The sequence below is a fragment of the Podarcis pityusensis genome, assembly GCF_964106645.2.
Source record: "Podarcis pityusensis genome assembly, chromosome: 13".
In the NCBI taxonomy this organism is placed as follows: Eukaryota; Metazoa; Chordata; class Lepidosauria; order Squamata; family Lacertidae; genus Podarcis; species Podarcis pityusensis.
In genome coordinates, this window is record NC_138038.1 from 18,670,635 (window position 1) to 18,688,720 (window position 18,086).

At 47.0% G+C, this 18,086-nt stretch overlaps 1 protein-coding gene across 1 annotated transcript; it reads left to right on the forward strand.

The window, feature by feature from the left end:
- The first annotated feature begins 276 nt into the window (after positions 1 to 276).
- On the forward strand, positions 277 to 17,560 carry DUSP3 (dual specificity phosphatase 3). The gene is made up of 3 exons (XM_080979554.1): positions 277 to 409; positions 11,469 to 11,695; positions 17,120 to 17,560. Exons 1-3 carry the CDS (start codon positions 288 to 290, stop codon positions 17,326 to 17,328), a joined length of 558 nt encoding a protein of 185 aa, XP_080835680.1. The 5' UTR covers positions 277 to 287; the 3' UTR covers positions 17,329 to 17,560.
- Positions 17,561 to 18,086: the final 526 nt, after the last annotated feature.

The window sequence follows — 18,086 nt, forward strand, 5'->3', positions numbered from 1 at the left end:
TTTGGCCCGTGTGTGTGATTGCGGTGCAAATCGGTGATTCCCGAATGGAGCAACTGTGCGCGCTCTCGATGGCCTAAGGGAGGGAGGTGGCGGGTGGAAACGGGTCCTCGGGGCGGCCGCGCTTTCCTGGCGCTGCGCCCAGGGCGCACGAACTCGTCCGCTTCCTCCCGGCCTGGTGCTGGGAGTTGCCCGGCGCGCACCAGCTGATCGCGGCCCCTCCTATCAGGCCGGGCCCGGGGAAAGGAGCGGGGAGGCAGCCCTGCCCATAGCGGCGGGGCGAGCGAGCCATGTCAGAGTTCCAGATTTCGGTGGAAGAGCTCAACGACCTGCTGGCCAACGGCAGCGGCTGCTACAGCCTCCCCAGCGCGCACAGCAACGAGGTGGCGCCCCGGATCCACGTGGGCAACGCGTGAGTTTCTCCCCCAAACCTCAACCCCCCACCCCCACCCCGCCAGCGCCCTCCCCTCCTCGGTTGTGCGGGGGGGGGAGCAAGAACACCCTACCCCAATCCATGAGGCTGTCTGTAGGCCTGGGAAAGAGCGAAAGATGAAAACTGGGGCGAGGGCGGGGGGGACAGGTTGAGGACGGCGGGGTGGGCTGGAAAACGGGGAGGACGTTGCTGGTGGGGGTGGGATGCAAGGGGTTTGGGGCAGAGAATGAGTCCTTCTACCGCTACGAGGAGGGGAAGGTCCCTAATTCCCGTAACAGGGCTAGGGGCCTCCACCCCCTCCCCCGTGTGGTATTTATTACAGTTGACAGGTTTTGTTGCCGTCATCGTGCGTATAGTTGAACCTCTTCTTAGGGCTGTGGGGCAGCTAAGTGTTCATTGCCCTCCAGGTTGGAGCTGCTGCTGCTCCCATGTTAAAGTTTGGCGGACCGCTCGTCCAAATGCCTGCAGGTGATTGGAACCCAGGCCCCTGCCAAACCGATGGAGGGCAAAGGAAAGGCGAGAGACTCTGGGACGCTAAATTTGCTACGATCAAATATATGAAGCTGAATTGATATGCTCTTGGTCTTATCTGCACCCATATTGTCTACTCTGACTGGCAGCAGCTCTCCAGGGTTTCAGGTTCAGCCTTTTCCAACTCCCGCAATCCTTAGGATACTAGAAATGCCAGGAATCGAAGATGGGACCTTCTGTTCAACGCAAGGGGGTAGCTCCCCCCACATCAAGTAAATAAATAAAAATACTGAACTAACTGACCCATCACTTCACAGATAGCTTGGCTCTGGCCCGTCTGCCCCCCCCTGAACCCCTGACATAAATCCTGAACCCCTGACATAAATCCTGGTTGCGCCAATGTGTTCAACCCTGAGATTTGGTTATGTCATGTTGAGAGAAGTGCATTCTGTGGCTGTGTACACACTGTAGCTCCTCCCTCACAGAGCCGTAATTCCCAGTATCCTTAAGAAACAATAATTCCCAGTATTCTTTGGGGGAAGCCCAGTACTTTAACTGGTGGGTAAAATCAAGTCCACAATCTACCAAATAAAAACGGGTATACTTCCGTTTCGTGAGAGAAGAGGGAGGGAGAGATCTTTGGAACAGGTTGAGTGCAAGTAACCAAACTTCAGTGATAGTTTTGGCGGCTGGTAAACCATTTTGACATCTTGTTCCAGGAAGTTAAACTCTGTTGCACTAGCGGCTACCTCCGCATCTCCTTAGGACTAAGCACTGGGATGTTTCTACAAGTGATGTTTCAAAAGCCCTGACTTTTGCCTTCCTCGTATCTGTAAATTGTATGAGAAAGCTTTGTTGGCTGGCGCGTACCTTTGCTTCCGTCAGGGCTTTGCAACCTGCTCTTTGCTCTTAACTTTTGGAAGATGGTAAAGATTTGCAGGTCCCATTAAACACTTTTAATAGGGTAGGAATTGGCCCCAGTCTTTCTGTGCAGGTATCTCCTGCCCACCTAGCAATTCGAAAGCACCCTTAAGTGCAAGTAGATAAATAGGTACCACTTTATAGCGGGAAGGTAAACGGCGTTTCCGTGTGCTGCGCTGGTGCAGGCTCGCCAGTTGCAGCTTCGTCACGCTGGCCATGTGACCCGGAAGTGTCTTCGGACGGCGCCGGCTCACGGCCTCTTGAGCGAGATGAGCGCACAACCCTAGAGTCGGTCACGACTGGCCCGTACGGGCAGGGGTACCTTTACCTTTACTAATTGGACTTCAATTTACATCATCCCTAACCATTGGCAATGATGGCTGGGGCTGATGGGAGTTGGTTTCTCGTTTCTGCCCTAAAATAAGCCCCCTTTTCACCCTCTTCCAGCACCATCTTCCTTCCTTGCGGCCTGGTTTTTCCGGAAAGCAAGTAGGTTTGGGTGTGTCGCCTTCTTACGTATTTGGAAACATATGAGCGTATATACAAGGCACAGCCATAAACTTAGGCTGCCCAGCTCAGTATTTTCTCTCTCTCTCTCACTGACCAGGGCCACTTCCAAATGACCTCTGATTTATTTGTGGGAAGGTTAGCTGGCGTTGCGTCAAGCAAGTACGTTTCCCCTCTCATTATTTGCAAAAGGTCCAGTCCTTTGGGAAAGTGGGTTTGCTGTGCAAGGGCCTCCCGATCCGCCATAATTGCACAGCCCAAATTTGCTGGTATCTGATTGAATCCCGCTCAAAAACAGTGATGCTCTGAAAGTGCTCCGGCAGTGGCTACAGGAAGAGAAGCCTCTCGCTGTTCATTCTTGGGATTTTAAAAATTTGGGATGGTCTTTGGAACCTGCTGCATTTGTGCGCTCTTAAGTGCTGAGCTTTGGCCTTTTCCCATAAAGTCACCTGTAAATACCAAAACAGCACCGTGGCATTTTCTAGGCCAGCTGGCTTACTGTAGTAAGAAGGCAGGTTTTATATATTTGCAATCCGGAGTCTGAAAACGGCTCATGGTTTCCTTCGTAAGTTTAGTAGACCTTCCAGGTGCCTCTATTTTCCAGGGACAGTCCCAGATTTACAAAAGCCACCCCAGTTTCTGATTTTATCCCGGAATGCCCCGATTTTCCTTAGGATGTTCCTATTTCAATCAGATAAATGTCAGAGGGTACAGAGTTATGCGACACCCCGAGCTAGGGAGATACAACCTTTAGAAGGCAGCCTTTGTATAAGGAAGTTTTTTTTAATGTTTCATTTTTTTAATTTCATTTTTATATAGGTTGGAAGCCACCCAGAGTGGCTGGGGCAACCCAGTCAGAAGGGTGGGCTATAAATCATCATCATTATTAATATTATTATTATTGAATAGGACGTCCCTATTTCCATTGGAGAAATGTTGGAGGGTATGAGTTGAGGCCTGGATCCATCCATACAGCGGGATGAAAAATCCTGAAGTGACAAGATGGAATGTACTTCTTCAGATCTCAAAGGGCTATGAATGCTCGCCTACATTTTTATTTTATTTTAAACCAAAAAAAAAACTTGTTACAAGAAGAAAATCAGCAGAGCAGATAAGAGGCTGACTAGAACTTTGCTTTGCTCGTCCATCCTTCTGCTGTCAGGGAGCTTTTTACATTGCAGGGGGTTGCATTTCAAAATGGCTGCCGCCCTTCTCATTCCATCACCTCAAAGCTTTCCCACCTCGTTCCAATGCAGGCATAGGCCTCAGTTTAGCCCTCCATTTATAGTACTTGCTGGGGTGCCCTGTGAATGGCGCCTGGATCACCTTTGTGAAAAGGCCATGTGTAGCCCTATTCCAGTTCAACCAGAGGCAAACGTCGTAGAATCGTAGATTTGTGGCATTGGAAGGGACTCTGAGGGTCACCCAACTCCCTGCAATGCAGGAATCTCAACTAAAGAACCGCCAAACATTAAGCGGACCTTTTGGACTGAGCTGCTGAAGCTCGTAGGCCGCAGATCTAGGTTTAGCCACAGATCAACTCTAACCTAGCCCTAGTTCTGCCATCCAGAAATGTCAGGCAATATTTATATGAACACAGGATTTGTACATATGGATTTATACATTTTGGGCTGGGAGATATATCAATATATTGTCCAAAACCGGTTTGAAGTCCATATTGCACTACCGGTTTCATAATTTTTGACCTGGCAATATATCGCGAATCATGATGTGTGTGTGTGTGTGTGTGCGCTATGTAAAAATCACAATGCAGGAAAAACTGTGAAGCCAGCCAATGCCTCTACACAGCTCCAACCTTATTTCAGACATCGGACTCAGCTACATCGGCAAAGAAAAAGCACTTTATATGCGTCGTATATATGCATTATAACACTGTGACACCAGGTGACGCTGTGGAGTTCCGTTTTTGCAAGCTTATATATGAGTTTCTAACATTCCAGCCATTGCCACTTAGGCCAGCTGTAGGAAGCATAACTGTAATTGACCAGAAGGGAGACCTGTCCCTATTGTGGGACAGCAAACCTCTCCTTTGCAGAACCAGCATTTCTAAGCCCATTGATGTCAATGGGCTTTCAGCCACTTAACTCTGGCAGCGCGAGCCCATGCAGTGTCCAAGGGGGAATGATTAACGTCACTAGGTGCCCGATTTGGGAAATTGCCCTTGGCACCAGCTTGCCCCCTTCAGGCTTCTACTTGCCAAGCTTCTACTTGAATAGCGATTGATTATCCCTTAAGATCCTGTAATTACCTTGAGGCGTTGGCGGTTGTGGCTGGAAAAGAAGGAACGTCTTCCTCTGCTGGCACTGTGTACCTTTATGCCAATCAGGATATTAATCCCTGCCTGTGAGCACATAGGGTGCAAGGCCCTCCAGATTGGGGTCCAGCTGGAGTCAGTATTTTGGGGTCACAGGCTCCCCACCGCTGGCAAAGACCCAGAGGTCATAATGGCTGCTCAAGGTCTGGTCTTATATGTGCAGTGTCGGAAGCCGTGGGTAGGCAGATACTTTTAAGTTTGCACGCTCTTAAATCCTGGTACCCTCAGGATATACAGGTGAAACTTGGAAAATTAGAATATCGTGGAAAAGTTCATTTATTTCAGTAATTCAACTTAAAAGGTGAAACTAATATATGAGATAGACTCATGATATGCAAAGCAAGATATGTCAAGCCTTTATTTGTTATAATTGTGATGATTATGGCGTACAGCTGATGAAAACCCCAAATTAACAATCTCAGAAAATTAGAATATTAAATGAAATCAGCAAAACAAGGATTGCAAATAGAGCAATATTGGACCTCTGAGAAGTAGAAGTATGCATATGTACTTACTTGGTTTGGGCCCCTTTTGCATCAATGCGGCGTGGCATGGATGCTATCAGCCTGTAATTGCCGCTTATGAGTTTACATAGTGCTTTTAATTTCCAAAGCTTCGAAATGTTTTGTGTCTTTCCAACAATAACCCAACACCATGCTCAACCGTGGTTTGCATACCACTAACTGTAGTTAATAACCCAAACCCTAGTTTGAGCATGGAAATGTACAGGCAAACCATTTTTAGGCTACTTGCCTGTTTTCCGTGATCATCTTGATCAGTGTTCCAGTTTCTTGTTGCATCAGCCTCGAGGCAGATCAACAGCCCTTTGGTTTGTTGAGTCTGACAACATGCAAAACACGATTGGCATCTTTGTTCCTCATCTTCCAGGCCTTTGGCTAATTAAGCAATCTATGGCATTTTAAACTGGAGGGAGGTTTTTGTTTGTCATGGTGGTATGCATTTTTGTGTTTTTATATTGTAAACTGCTATGCGATCCTTGGATGAAGGTAGTACAGTCATACCTCGGAACTCGTACGCCTTGGTACACGTACATTTCGGCTCCCGAACGATTGAAAACCGGAAGTGATTGTTCTGGTTTTAAAACGTTCTTTGGAACCCGAACATCTTACGTGGCTTCTGATTGGCTGCAGGAGCTTCCTGCAGCCAGTCGGAAGCCGTGCCTTGGTTTTGGAAGTTGAGCAGACATCCGGAACGGATTCCATTTGACTTCCAAGGTACCACTGTATAGAAATTTTATTAATAAAAATAATGATGATAACAACAACAACAACAAGACCACACATGCTGTGGTTTGCAAACTCACTCCAGACCATGGTTTCTGATTATGGTTTGTTGGTAGAGTTGAAAACCATGGTTTGTCAAGTCAAACATTGCTCCAAACCATGGTTAACTATTCTTTGGCATGATGTCTGTGAGTTAGATTTATATTTGAGGTGACCTTGTTGATTTTCCTAAGCTCACACAGTGGCAGAGGAGGGAACTTGAACCCAGGCCTTTCAGCACAGTGGTGGATCACTGTCTCTCAGTTAAGAAAAGAGAGAATTTGATGAAATACATTGGCGATTCTCAGTAGTGCAGATCCAGTTTCCTCTATCTTTATGTATTTAAAATCAGGAAGAAATGTTTGTTGTTGTTTTTTAAGTCATTGAAGAAGATGTTTGAAGAAGACATTGATTGGTACAAATGCTGACAAGGTCATTGATACAGGAGTGCTAACTAAGCAGGGCACCAATGAACTCTGTGCATTTTAATACAAGTCGAAGTAAAAGGTCAGGCTGCTCTGAACTAGAAATTCAGGATGCAGAATTGCAGCATCTGCAAAAAGGAAAAGGAAAGAAAAAATAGGTAAACGGTCCAGGGAAGACGGGAGCAAGGAGTGTTAATTAAAATCTGAAGGTTAGATGAAGGTTAGATAATTGAGGATGCCTCAACACTTTTGCTCCTACGTATGGTCCTAAGGAACAATCCAAAGGGTCTTCTCAGGCCCTTTTGTTTTTGTGCAATAGATGTACTGCTGCCACACACTTGTTCGTGCATTGTTACTTGATTATTGACATAAACCTCCCAAATTTATTTTGTATAGTTAAGTTTTTACCTCTATCTTCAGTACATTTTCTTTTCCTTTACAGTGGTACCGTATTTTTCGCTCTATAAGACGCACCAGACCACAAGACGCACCTAGTTTTTGGAGGAGGAAAACAAGAAAAAAAATATTCTGAATCTCAGAAGCCAGAACAACAAGAGGGATTGCTGTGCAGCGAAAGCAGCGATCCGTCTTGCTGTTCTGGCTTCTGGGTTAGCTGTGCAGCCTGCATTCACTCCATAAGACGCACACACATTTCCCTTTACTTTTTAGGAGGGAAAAAGTGAGTCTTATAGAGCAAAAAATACGGTACCTCAGGTTACATACGCTTCAGGTTACAGACTCCTCTAACCCAGAAATAGTGCTTCAGGTTAAGAACTTTGCTTCAGGTTGAGAACAGAAATCGTGCTCCGGCGGCGTGGCGGCAGCAGGAGGCCCCATTAGCTAAAGTGGTGCTTCAGGTTAAGAACAGTTTCAGGTTAAGAATGGACCTTTGGAACGAATTAAGTACTTAACCCGAGGTACCACTGTATTGCTATGGCTAGTGGCTGGTGCAAATAAGAATTCTTCTGATTCTGATTCTTGTTCCTGCAGAACCCAAGTTCTTTTCTTTTGCAGGGATATTGCAATTTCCCAGCAATTTCCCAGCTGCTGATAGCACACCCATTGCTACGTGGGGTGTGGTGAGGATGTCGTGGAGCTGAGATGTCGTTATCCTTGAGCAACACAATCCCTCCTCTTCATCTCCCCCCCTTGCATGCCATGTCGTGAACTATTGAAAAGTATGAACTCGAACTCGTTCATGGGACCATTTGCAAATCCTGTTTGTCAAGAGGGCCACATCCTCCGGCAGTTTTCCCCTCTGTAGATTGGGGTGGGGAGAATTTCCCGAAAACTTCAGGATCCCCACCTCTGTTGTGGAACTCCCCCTTAAAATTGTTGGCATCCGTCTGTCTCGAGAGACCATAGAGTGTGCCTCTGGGGCGCAAGCCTAGTCAGTGTGTAGGGTCCTGGGCTGCCCGGATGACAAGACCTTATTGGCCTCGCTGATGTGGTCCAAAGGAAAGCAGAGAAATATGTTTGGCTGCAGGAGTTGCTGGAATGAGGTGTACAAGGCACCATCCAACCATCTTAAAGACTCTACTGCAGATTTGTGTAGGGTTTACACCTTTCTGTTCCCGAAAAGATCCCACAAGGCAGCAGAGGTTTAGGATCAGAGTTTTCCTCCTCCTAGATGGGCTGCCTTCCCAGGTTGATGAGCCTCATCTGTTCCTTTGCTAAAATAATAATGATGTACAAACTGTGGTTGAATCTACACAAAGGAAACAAAAATGCTATAAATAAGTAAGAAATTACAACTGTTAAAGTGGTACCTTGGGTTACATACGCTTCAGGTTACATACACTTCAGGTTACAGACTCCGCTAACTCAGAAATATTACCTTGGGTTAAGAACTTTGCTTTAGTATGAGAACAGAAATCATTCTCCGGCGGCGTGGCAGCAGCAGGAGGCCCCATTAGCTAAAGTGGTGCTTCAGGTTAAGAACAGTTTCAGGTCAAGAACGGACCTCTGGAACGAATTACCATATTTTTTGCTCTATAAGACTCACTTTTTCCCTCCTAAAAAGTAAGGGGAAATGTGTGTGCGTCTTATGGAGCAAATGCAGGCTGCACAGCTATCACAGAAGCCAGAACAGCAAGAGGGATTGCTGCTTTCACTGCGCAGCGATCCCTCTTGCTGTTCTGGCTTCTGAGACTCAGAATATTTTTTTTCTTGTTTTCCTCCTCCAAAAACTAGGTGCGTCTTATAGTCTGGTGCGTCTTATAGGGCGAAAAATACGGTGAGTTCTTAACCCGAGGTACCACTGTAGACTCAGCCCAACCTACAATGTTGAGAGATAAGCTCAAGGGACAACATTGCAGCGTTACTGCATTCTTCAGCTTCGGCTGAGCCTGTGGCTGGATCTAGACACATAAAAAACCCACAACATTTCAGGGAAACGCGTTGTAAAGCTCATAACCGGAATTCATGTTGCCGAAGGATCAAACTCTTGAGCCCCGTCTGATGTCACAGTGTTATAATGCATTAAAAAATACTAATGCAGCTGAGTCCTGCAGTAGAGGTTTAATACCACACTACATCTCAGGGCTGCTGTAAACCACACAGTGGTGTTTTAAACTTGGGAGATAGCACAGTCAGTAGAGCATGAGGCTCTTAATCTCAGGGTTGTGGGTTTGAACCCCACGTTAGGCAAAAGATCCCTGCATTTCAGTGGGATGGACTACATGACCCTTATGGTGCCTTCCAACTCTACAAAGTCTATGATTCTATGTGAAAGGAAGCTTTCGGGGGGCGGGGGTTGACCAGTGCTTCTTTTTGAAGACTACAAGGTCTATATCATGGGTAGGCAAACTTAAGGCCCGGGGGCCGAATCCGGCCCATTCACCTTCTAAATCCGGCCAGCAGACGGTCCGGTAATCAGCGTGTTTTTACATGAGTAGAATGTGCCGTTTTATTTAAAATGCATCTCTGGGTTATTTGTGGGGCATGGGAATTTGTTCATTCCCCCCCTCCCAAATATAGTCCCCCCCACAAGGTCTGAGGGACAGGGGACCGGCTCCCTGCTGGAAAAGTTTGCTGACCCCTGGTCTACATCTTTTGCTTTGGAATTTTACCATTGCAATCGTGGCCTAGCCTAAATGTGATTATACCTTCCTTCTGGGTTCCTGCCCTTGCTGGTGTTTGGCATTCTTTATCTGCCACTAAAGAAGATGGATTAGTCGAAACTCATCTGGCTGCAGATAATTGGCTTTGGGGAAATATTTGTTTCATGCAACTGCACACGTTATTTTATTTTAATTGATTTTTATATCCAGTTTGTTCAGGGCCTTTGCATATGAAGATGAATCTATTGGCCACTGGGCTCTGATCATTTTTTTTTTAAAAAAAACCTTTTCAAAGTTTTGTTTGTGTAATAGATTTCTATAATTCATGGGCTACCTTGGCTTTCTGTATGTGTTCACAATGTATTGGTTGAGGAACCTATTCTCCTCAGCCACAGATCTGAATTTTCTACACTCTGGCAAATCTTCTGTCCCTTAAGCCAGTCTTTTTATACCAAGAGGTTTCTGACATTTGTCTCACGGGTGACAAGCAGTCTCTCTCTTTCCTAGTGTAATATTCTGCAGAGGGTAATGTTGATCCGGCGGCTGGAGTAATGTTACAAGACTTGCTAGGACGAGCTCCAGATTTAGAGCAGACAGGAGTTTATGGCCCTCTCTGGGGGCTGCAAGAAAGGTCTCTTCTCCCCCCCCCCCCCGCGACCGCCCTTCTCCAGAACTGTTGCTTTCAGCACAAAAAGTGTGCGTTGTCCTCTATGGGGTTTGTGGATCAAGACCTTTTAGACAGGCCAATGGCTCAGTTCAAATGGTAGGTAAAGGTAAAGGGACCCCTGACCATTAGGTCCAATCATGGCCGACTCTGGGGTTGTGGCGCTCATCTCGCTTTACTGGCCGATGGAGCCGGCGTACAGCTTCCGGGTCATGTGGCCAGCATAACTAAGCCACTTCTGGCGAACCAGAGCAACGCACGGAAACACCATTTACCTTCCCGCCGGAGTGGTACCTATTTATCTACTTGTACTTTGACGTGCTTTCGAACTGCTAGGTTGGCAGGAGCTGGGACAGAGCAACGGGAGCTCACCCCGTCGCAGGGATTCGGACTGCTGACCTTCTGATTGGCAAGCCCTAGGCTCTGTGGTTTAACCCACAGCGCCACCCGTATCCCTTTACTTGTCGTAAATCCCTGCATACTTTACAAAAATACTTTTTAACCCCCCCCCAAAAAAAACCCCCAGAGTCCTTTTTGTTGGGGATAACTCAGATAGAAATTCCCAGGAGTCGGAAAAGGTTATTTATGTGTGCCACTACTGTGGCTCATGTTTTGTTAGCCCAAAAATGTAAAATGAGTGAAGTCCCGACTAAAGAATATTGGCAACTTAAACTGATGGAACATGTGCAGCTTGCGGACCTAACATATAGAGTGGTATCTCGGGTTAAGTACTTAATTCGTCCTGGAGGTCCGTACTTAACCTGAAACTGTTCCTAACCTGAAGGACCACTTTAGCTAATGGGGCCTCCTGCTGCCGCCTTGCCGCCAGAACACGATTTCTGTTCTCATCCTGAAGCAAAGTTCTTAACCTGAGGTACTATTTCTGGGTTAGTCTGTAACCTGAAGCGTATGTAACCTGAAGCGTATGTAACCCGAGGTACCACTGTATAGATAAGAGAACAAGAAGAGTGTATGTTTAAAGAAGATTGGGAAATGTTTATTTGAATATATGGAGGACAATTGGGTTTGTTTGAAAATGCTGGCAGCGTTAAGATAAATTCAACAGTGTAAATAAGTTTTGATGGGTGTAATAATGGAATACTGAATGGTTAGCTTGTATAAAATATGCAGGTATTTATGTTGTGCAAAGTGAACCGTGGAAAGAGAGGAAGGGAAGTCATTGATATTTTAAGGTTCTTTAAGTGAATATTCTAAAATGTAAAACAGAAAATGTAATAAAAATCTCTCTCTCTCACACACACACACATATATATAACAGAAAATGTAATAAAAATCACACACACACACACACACACACAGACACACACACATGAATGAACGAATGACATGACTCAATCTTCCCGTTACAGGTTCATAGCCAAGAATGTTATGCGCCTGCAACGCCTGGGCATCACCCACATCCTGAACGCGGCAGAAGGCAAGTCTTTCATGCACGTGAACACCAATGCCGAGTTCTACGAAGGCACAGGCATCACGTATCACGGCATCAAGGCCAACGACACCCAGGAGTTCAACCTCAGCCGCTACTTTGAGGAAGCTGCCGATTTCATAGAGAAGGCGTTGGCACAGAAAGATGGTGAGAGTGTCACCTTTTTTTTTTTTTTAAATGATATTTATTAAAGTTTCAAAAGAAAAAGATCACATTAATAAGAAATTTGACAATAAAAAAGAAAAATACAAAATACAAAGTACAAAAAAAGAAAAAAACAGTTAAAAACAATTCCATCTTTTCATCACTTCTTTTACATTTACTTGTTTCCCGGACCTCCTCATACCTCCCTCTTTTGTATTCTAATTCAATTTGTTAGTCCAGCGATTCCTTTCCCTCCTTTTTAATTCTGATTTTTAATCTTGATATATTATAGCATTAAATTTTTAGATATTAAAAACCAATTTTTCCATATTCTTTTATACCATTACCGCTAGAAACCGCTTAACTTCAATCCGTCATCATTCTAACATTCATTAATTTTGCAATATTTCTGTAAGTAGTCTTTAAATTTCTTCCAATCTTCTTCCACCGACTCTTCTCCCTGGTCTCGGATTCTGCCAGTCATTTCCGCCAGTTCCATATAGTCCATCACCTTCATCTGCCATTCCTCCAGTGTGGGTAGATCTTGTGTCTTCCAATGCTTTGCAATGAGTATTCTTGCTGCTGTTGAGAGTGTCACCTGTCACAGCTGCAAGAACCTGTTCCTCCGCTATGGGAATGGACTGCTTGTCCTGCTGAACTGTATTCTGCTGGGCCAAGCTACACCATGGCCCTCCCTTGCTATTTCCCTGTCCCCCCCTGACAGATGCACTTGGTTGCTCTTTGCATTGCATGGTAGCCTTGAGGGCAGGCTGGAGAGTCTGAACCAGCCTTTCCAATCCGGTGTCCTGCTTGCTGCATCAGGGAGTTGTAAGTCTAAAAGCAGCAGGAGGACACCAGTTTGGGAATGGCAGTCTGGATCAGTGGCCTCTTTTTGTTGTTTAGTCGTGTCTGACTCTTTGTGACCCTGTGGACCAGAGCACAAAGTGGCCTCTTAGTGCCTTGTCAATCTGGATTTTTGTGATCATTCTCATCTCCAGGACGTGTGTGTGTGTTTGTGTGTGGAATTTAAGGGACATGAATTGAAGGGAATCAGCGGTAGCGTGGGAGGATTAGCAGGAGAAACATGTAAAGTATACCCCATTATTCTCGCCGGGAGTACAGCTTTTGTCTGCTGGCTGAGGATTGCTTTCAGATTGATGGTGGATTCTGTGCTTTTATATATTTGAGCTGGGTTGTGCAGGCGGGAGCAGCAGTGCTTCTTCTGAATGACAATCATAGAATCATAGAATCATAGAATCATAGAATCATAGAGTTGGAAGAGACCACAAGGGCCATCGAGTCCAACCCCCTGCCAAGCAGGAAACACCATCAGAGCACTCCTGACATATGGTTGTCAAGCCTCTGCTTAAAGACTTCCAAAGAAGGAGACTCCACCACACTCCTTGGCAGCAAATTCCCCTGTCGAACAGCTCTTACTGTCAGGAAGTTCTTCCTAATGTTTAGGTGGAATCTTCTTTCTTGTAGTTTGGATCCATTGCTCCGTGTCCGCTTCTCTGGAGCAGCAGAAAACAACCTTTCTCCCTCCTCTATGTGACATCCTTTTATATATTTGAACATGGCTATCATATCACCCCTTAACCTCCTCTTCTCCAGGCTAAACATGCCCAGCTCTCTTAGCCGTTCCTCATAAGGCATCGTTTCCAGGCCTTTGACCATTTTGGTTGCCCTCCTCTGGACACGTTCCAGTTTGTCAGTGTCCTTCTTGAACTGTGGTGCCCAGAACTGGACACAGTACTCCAGGTGAGGTCTGACTAGAGCAGAATACAGTGGCACTATTACTTCCCTTGATCTAGATGCTATACTCCTATTGATGCAGCCCAGAATTGCATTGGCTTTTTTAGCTGCCGCGTCACACTGTTGGCTCATGTCAAGTTTGTGGTCAACCAAGACTCCTAGATCCTTTTCACATGTACTGCTCTCAAGCCAGGTGTCACCCGCTGGAAACCACAGGAGGGGAGACAACCCTTCTGCTCAAATCCTGCTTCCAAGGTTTCCCATATAAGTATCTGGCTTATACCAGTACGCTGGACTCAATGGGCCATTGGCTGCTTGATCATCACCATCAATTAATAATTTATTATTTATATCCTGCCCATCTGGCTGGGTTTCCCCAGCCACTCTGGCCAGCTCCCAACAGAATATTTAAAACATCAAACATTAAAAATCTTCCCTAAACGGAGTTGCCTTCAGATGTCTTCTAAAAGTCAGGTAGTTGTTTATTTCTTTGACATCTGATGGGAGGGTGTTCCACAGCGCGGGCGCCACCACCGAGAAGGCCCTCTTAGGTTCTTATGAAGTGAAGAGTCGGGCCTTGGCTTTCAGCTGCTTGTGGTTTGACAGCCTGTTTAAATCTGCTGTTGCTGATTCATTCATATTTTGAATCCGCGGCGCAGCTGTTTTCAAGTCCCCGGGCAGCTTAGTGGGCACCTCCTCTACATACAGAGTTCTTCCAAACTGGCACCGGCATCTGCTAACCTTCGGCATTCCTTTCTCCCTGTTAGGTTTGGGTTAGAACAGGGGTAGGCAAACTAAGGCCTGGGGGCCGAATCCGGCCCAATCACCTTCTAAATCCGGCCCAAGGACGGTCCAGGAATCAGCGTGTTTTTATATAAGTAGAATGTCCCCTTTTATTTAAAATGCATCTCTGGGTTGTTCGTGGGGCCTGCCTGGTGTTTTTACATGAGTAGAATGTGTGCTTTTATTTAAAATGCATCTCTGGGTTATTTGTGGGGCATAGGAATTTGTTCATTTCCCCCCAAAATATAGTCCCGCCCCCCACAAGGTCTGAGGGACAGTGGACCGGCCCCCTGCTGAAAAAGTTTGTGGCCCCTGGGTTAGAAATTTGATTGTGTTCACATTTTAAAGCGAATCTAACAACCTTTTTGCCTAACAACAACAACAACGATAATAATAATAATAATTTATTATTTGTACCCCGCCTATCTGGCTGGGCTTCCCCAGCCACTCTGGGCGGCTTCCAACAAAACACTAAAATACAATAACTTATTAAACATTAAAAGCTTCCCTAAACAGGGCTGCCTTTAGATGTCTTCTGAATGTGAGAATCTGGAGGGAACCAGAAATGGGGGTGGGGGGGTGGGGGGCTGGCTTGTGGCATAAGCTTTTGTGAGCTAGTTTCCAGGAAAGATTTATGCCATCATAGTCTTCAAGGGGACACAAGACTCACAGAATCTCATAATTGTAGAGTTGGAAGGGAACCTGACGGTCATCTAGCCCAACCCACCTTTTTGTGGCTTAAGGTATTCCTATGCGGCATGTGGCTTTGCTCTCGTTCCCCCGGAGGCGAAGCTTCTCAGGGCCTCCTCTTCGGGCAATTTTGTAACTGGATCCCACCCGAAAATAGCGACAGCCTGGACAGTTTGACCTTTTCCCGCACCTTGAAGGAGATTTTGTTTCCCGAACAAAGAAAACCAGTTGGGCCCTGTGGGCGAGTGAGAGTTCCCTGGAGTGTTGGAATTCTTGTCATTTGTTCTTGCTATTTAAGTGTTGCTATTCTGCTCATCCGCAGCGAGAACCCAGAGCAGCTTGCAAAAAAAAAAAAAAAGTATAAATAGAAAAGTTAATATGTAAATTCACGAACCCGGCCAAGTGCTGCTGCTTTTTTCTTTCTTTCCCCAAAGCCAAACAGTCCTAACACCTTTTTGTAATGAGGAAAACCTATCCCAATCTCAGTTCATCATCAGGTTTTATAGGGATGTATTCCTGTACTGAAAGGGACGCGGGTGGCGCTGTGGGTTAAACCACAAAGCCTAGAACTTGCCGATCGGAAGGTTGGCGGTTCAAATCCCCCTGATGGAGTGAGCTCCCATTGCTCGGTCCCTGCTCCTGCCAACCTAGCAGGTCAAAAGCACGTCAAAGTGCAAGTAGATAAATAGGTACTGCTCCGATGGGGAGGTAAACGGTGTTTCCGTGCGCTGCTCTGGTTCACCAGAAGTTGCTTAGTCATGCAGGCCACATGACCTGGAATCTGTACGCCAGCTCCCTTGGCCAATAAAGCGAGATGAGCGCCACAACCCCAGAGTCAGCCATGACTGGACCTAATGGTCAGGGGTCCCTTCACCTTTATTCCTGTCCTGGAGGTTACACATCATTTATGAATGTCCCTGTTTAAGACGGCCTAAATCCTGTCTGAATTAATGAAAAGTGAGGGGTTGAGACACCCATGACCACACCAGCCTGACTCATCTCTGCCTCTTGGCCTCTCTCATCCCACTCTGCTTCTGCTTCTGGACTTCTCTCTGCCACAGACTCTCCCTTCTCACTAAGCCCTGTTTCCTCTCCAGCTTCTGACACCTCCTCCTCCCAGCCTGCTCCCTCTGACTACTCATGGTCATCCCACCACCACTCCCTGGGCTCTGAGCCTTCTTCCCTTGGGGGTTCCTCAGTTGGTTGCGCCCACCATTCCTCTGTGTCCAACCTGCCCACAACAGCCAATGTAGATAGACAGTTCTGCACTCGACGGACCAATGGTAGGGCTCGGTGTGAGACAGCTTCCCCTGATACCCTATCAAAATGGTGGGTGGCAGATAGTGACCTCCCTTCAGAATCTCTCTTCTGTCTCTCCTCACCCCATTTTCTTTTGCAGCTTGCTAATTTCCGGGTTGTGGGTTCGAGCCCCACATTGGGCCAAAGATTCCTGTATCGCAGCAGGTGGGACTAGATGATTCTCGTGGCCCCTTTCAACTCTACAATTCTGTGATTCTGTGTGTTCCCCCTTGGCATCAGGACTCCATTTTACACATACACTCTCTCTCTCTCTCTCTCTCTCACACACACACACACACACACACACTTGCATATAGCTTCCATGAGCCCCCAGTTGTCACATATCCTGACTACACCGGCTTTTCTCTTTTCTTCTTCCCCGCCAGTGTGATGTAGTGGTTAAGAGCAATACAGTGGTACCTCAGGTTACATACGCTTCAGGTTACATACGCTTCAGGTTACAGACTCCGCTAACCCAGAAATAGTGCTTCAGGTTAAGAACTTTGCTTCAGGATAAGAACAGAAATCGTGCTCCGGCTGCACGGCAGCAGCAGGAGGCCCCATTAGCTAAAGTGGTGCTTCAGGTTAAGAACAGTTTCAGGTTAAGAACGGACCTCCAGAACGAATTAAGTACTTAACCCGAGGTACCACTGTAGATTTGTAATCTGGGGAACCGGATTCGCATCCCCGCTCCTCCACATGCAGCTGCTGGGTGACCTTGGGTTAGTCACACTTCTCTGAAGTCTCTCAGCCCCACTCACCTCACAGAGTGTTTGTTGTGGGGGAGGAAGGGAAAGGAGAATGTTAGCCGCTTTGAGACTCCTTCGGGTAGTGATAAAGTGGGATATCAAATCCAAACTCCTCCTCCTCCTCCTCTTCTTCTTCTTCTTCTTCTCTTAGGCCGGGTGTTTGTCCACTGCCGCGAAGGCTACAGCCGCTCGCCGACGCTGGTCATCGCTTACCTCATGCTGCGGCAGAACATGGATGTCAAGAGCGCCGTCAGCATCGTCCGGCAGAAGCGGGAGATCGGCCCCAACGATGGCTTCCTCCGGCAGCTGTGCCAGCTCAACGACCGATTGGTGAAGGAAGGCAAGCTGAAGAAGCCGTAACGGCCGCCGCCGCTTGCCCTCTCTTGCCGGAACTCCCGTTCGTTGCTTTCGGTTGCCAGCTCCAACTGCCAAGCCGCGTGAGGGAGGCAGGGGTCCCCTTCTGGTTTCTCCTGCTGCCCTGGGTGGCGCCAGAGGGCGCTGCTGCAGTATTGAAACGCCCAGGCGCCAGCTTGTCTCTTGTGTCTTTTCTTTTTTTAGTTTGGAATCCGCCCAATATAACGCGTGTGATTTTGTGTGTGTGGTTTTGTTCGGAGTCCCTTTTTGCACCACAGCTGTGAAGGCCTTTGATAAAGTCGAGTGTTCACGTTGCCAGATCACTGCCGGCGCAGATGGTCCTCGCTTGCCGCCCTCTCTTTTGCTGTGCCATCTCGCAGACCAGTGTCCGCCCTCCTCCTCCTCCTCTGGGGGTTAAATCTGGAGGGCCTTTTTTCATTTACATGTTAAGGGGCCAAGGGCTATCCCACCCCCTGGCCCAAACCTACCACTTTCATCCCTTGCTAACAGCATGTGCCAAAGGGTGGTAACTTAACAGAGTCAGGTTCCTAGTCCATATGGTCTCTGTGCAGGGTCCACCTGGGCTGCCGACCTTGGGCAAGCAAGCTGGTTGGGTGTTGGGCTCCTGGCTCGAACGCTTGGACCTTGCGAGGTTTTTCGGAGCCCGGAGTCCTACCTGGTTGAGCCCAGCTTGCCACCTGACCCCCACTCGGCTTCTACCCATGTTCCGCTGCTTAGCTGTGATTCTATGCACCGTCACTCTT